The sequence below is a fragment of the Capsicum annuum genome, unplaced genomic scaffold (assembly GCF_002878395.1).
Source record: "Capsicum annuum cultivar UCD-10X-F1 unplaced genomic scaffold, UCD10Xv1.1 ctg34804, whole genome shotgun sequence".
Lineage (NCBI taxonomy): Eukaryota > Viridiplantae > Streptophyta > Magnoliopsida > Solanales > Solanaceae > Capsicum > Capsicum annuum.
In genome coordinates, this window is record NW_025841676.1 from 1 (window position 1) to 1,159 (window position 1,159).

The window sequence follows — 1,159 nt, forward strand, 5'->3', positions numbered from 1 at the left end:
TTTATAAATATAATTTAGCTCATGCTCTAGACAGATTATTTGTTTAGCTGCTCATACTAAACAAATAGTCGGCCAACATGGCTCTGATACCAAGAAAACGGATCGTGAGTATTATACAAAAACAGCAGTTAAAACAGTAGGTAGTATAGAAGAAATATTACAAAAGACTTACAAATTTTATTTGAAACTTCAAGGAAACATTAAGATTACAAGAGATTAGGCAGAGAGAATTTCTTAGAAGGGGAAATTTCTGAATGCCTTCTCTAAAGGGGAGTGTGGCCTTTTATAGGCAAAGAAATACATCAAGTGTACTGGATTTAATACAAGTGGACGGCTAAGATATTGCCGACAAAAGTAAGTGGCTGCTTTTTAAAAGCAATGTCTGAAATGATGCTTGCTTTTTGAAAAGCAGAGTCAGTAGTGGCTACTTTTGAAAAGTAGTGTCTGAAATGATGCTTACTTTTGAAAAGCAGAGCTGGTTATTTTGTCTATTAGTGAGACAGCTGGATTCCTTTTAGGAATAGTGAATTGTCCTTTCAAGAGGTAATTCCGGCCCTTTGGACCTCTATCTCTTGGAAAGATTATTTCCCTATTCTTAATAGGGATCCAGATAGGCCATAGCAATCCCTTTGGGATCTAGCATATCGCCATTGTCACTGCTGCTTCCGGTTGAGGATGCTTCAGCAATAAGTTGTAACAACTCTTCGGTGTTGTCTGTAGAGTCTGGTCCATCAAGTTTGGCCAGTGCTTGTTTTAATTTTTCTTTTAAAGCTTTCTTCGAAGCAGAGGAATGGGGGGAAGCCGTTGTGGCAGCTTTTCCTTTGTCTGGAGTTTTGGGAGCGGTTGGCTTAGGAGTCCAACCTTTGATTTTGATCTCCTTGGATAAGTATTTGATCCTGTGTTGCTCTTCTTTAGAGAAGTTCCAGGAAATAATATATGATACTCTTTTCTTTATAAAGAATTTGCACATTTGAATGTGCTCAGGCAAAGTGGAGCAACCTTCCTTTACTAGGAAGTCTGGAAACCTGTTAAGAAATTGTTGGGGGAGAACATCTTTAGTTCCCCCGAAGCAGGTCCACCATTCATAGAACCATCTAGGTATAGTGGCTTCCATCATGGCAGGGCAATATTTGACAAACCAAGTATGTCCTGGGCGAAC

General features: G+C 39.1%; 1 protein-coding gene across 1 annotated transcript; it reads right to left on the reverse strand.

The window, feature by feature from the left end:
• Positions 1 to 490: 490 nt before the first annotated feature.
• Positions 491 to 1,153, reverse strand: LOC124891393 (the record flags this gene model as incomplete). The annotated part of the gene is given in 1 exon segment (XM_047403135.1): positions 491 to 1,153. A coding segment is annotated over 1 exon segment (558 nt), but the record flags the coding sequence as incomplete, so codon positions are not given.
• Between the last annotated feature and the right edge of the window lie 6 nt (positions 1,154 to 1,159).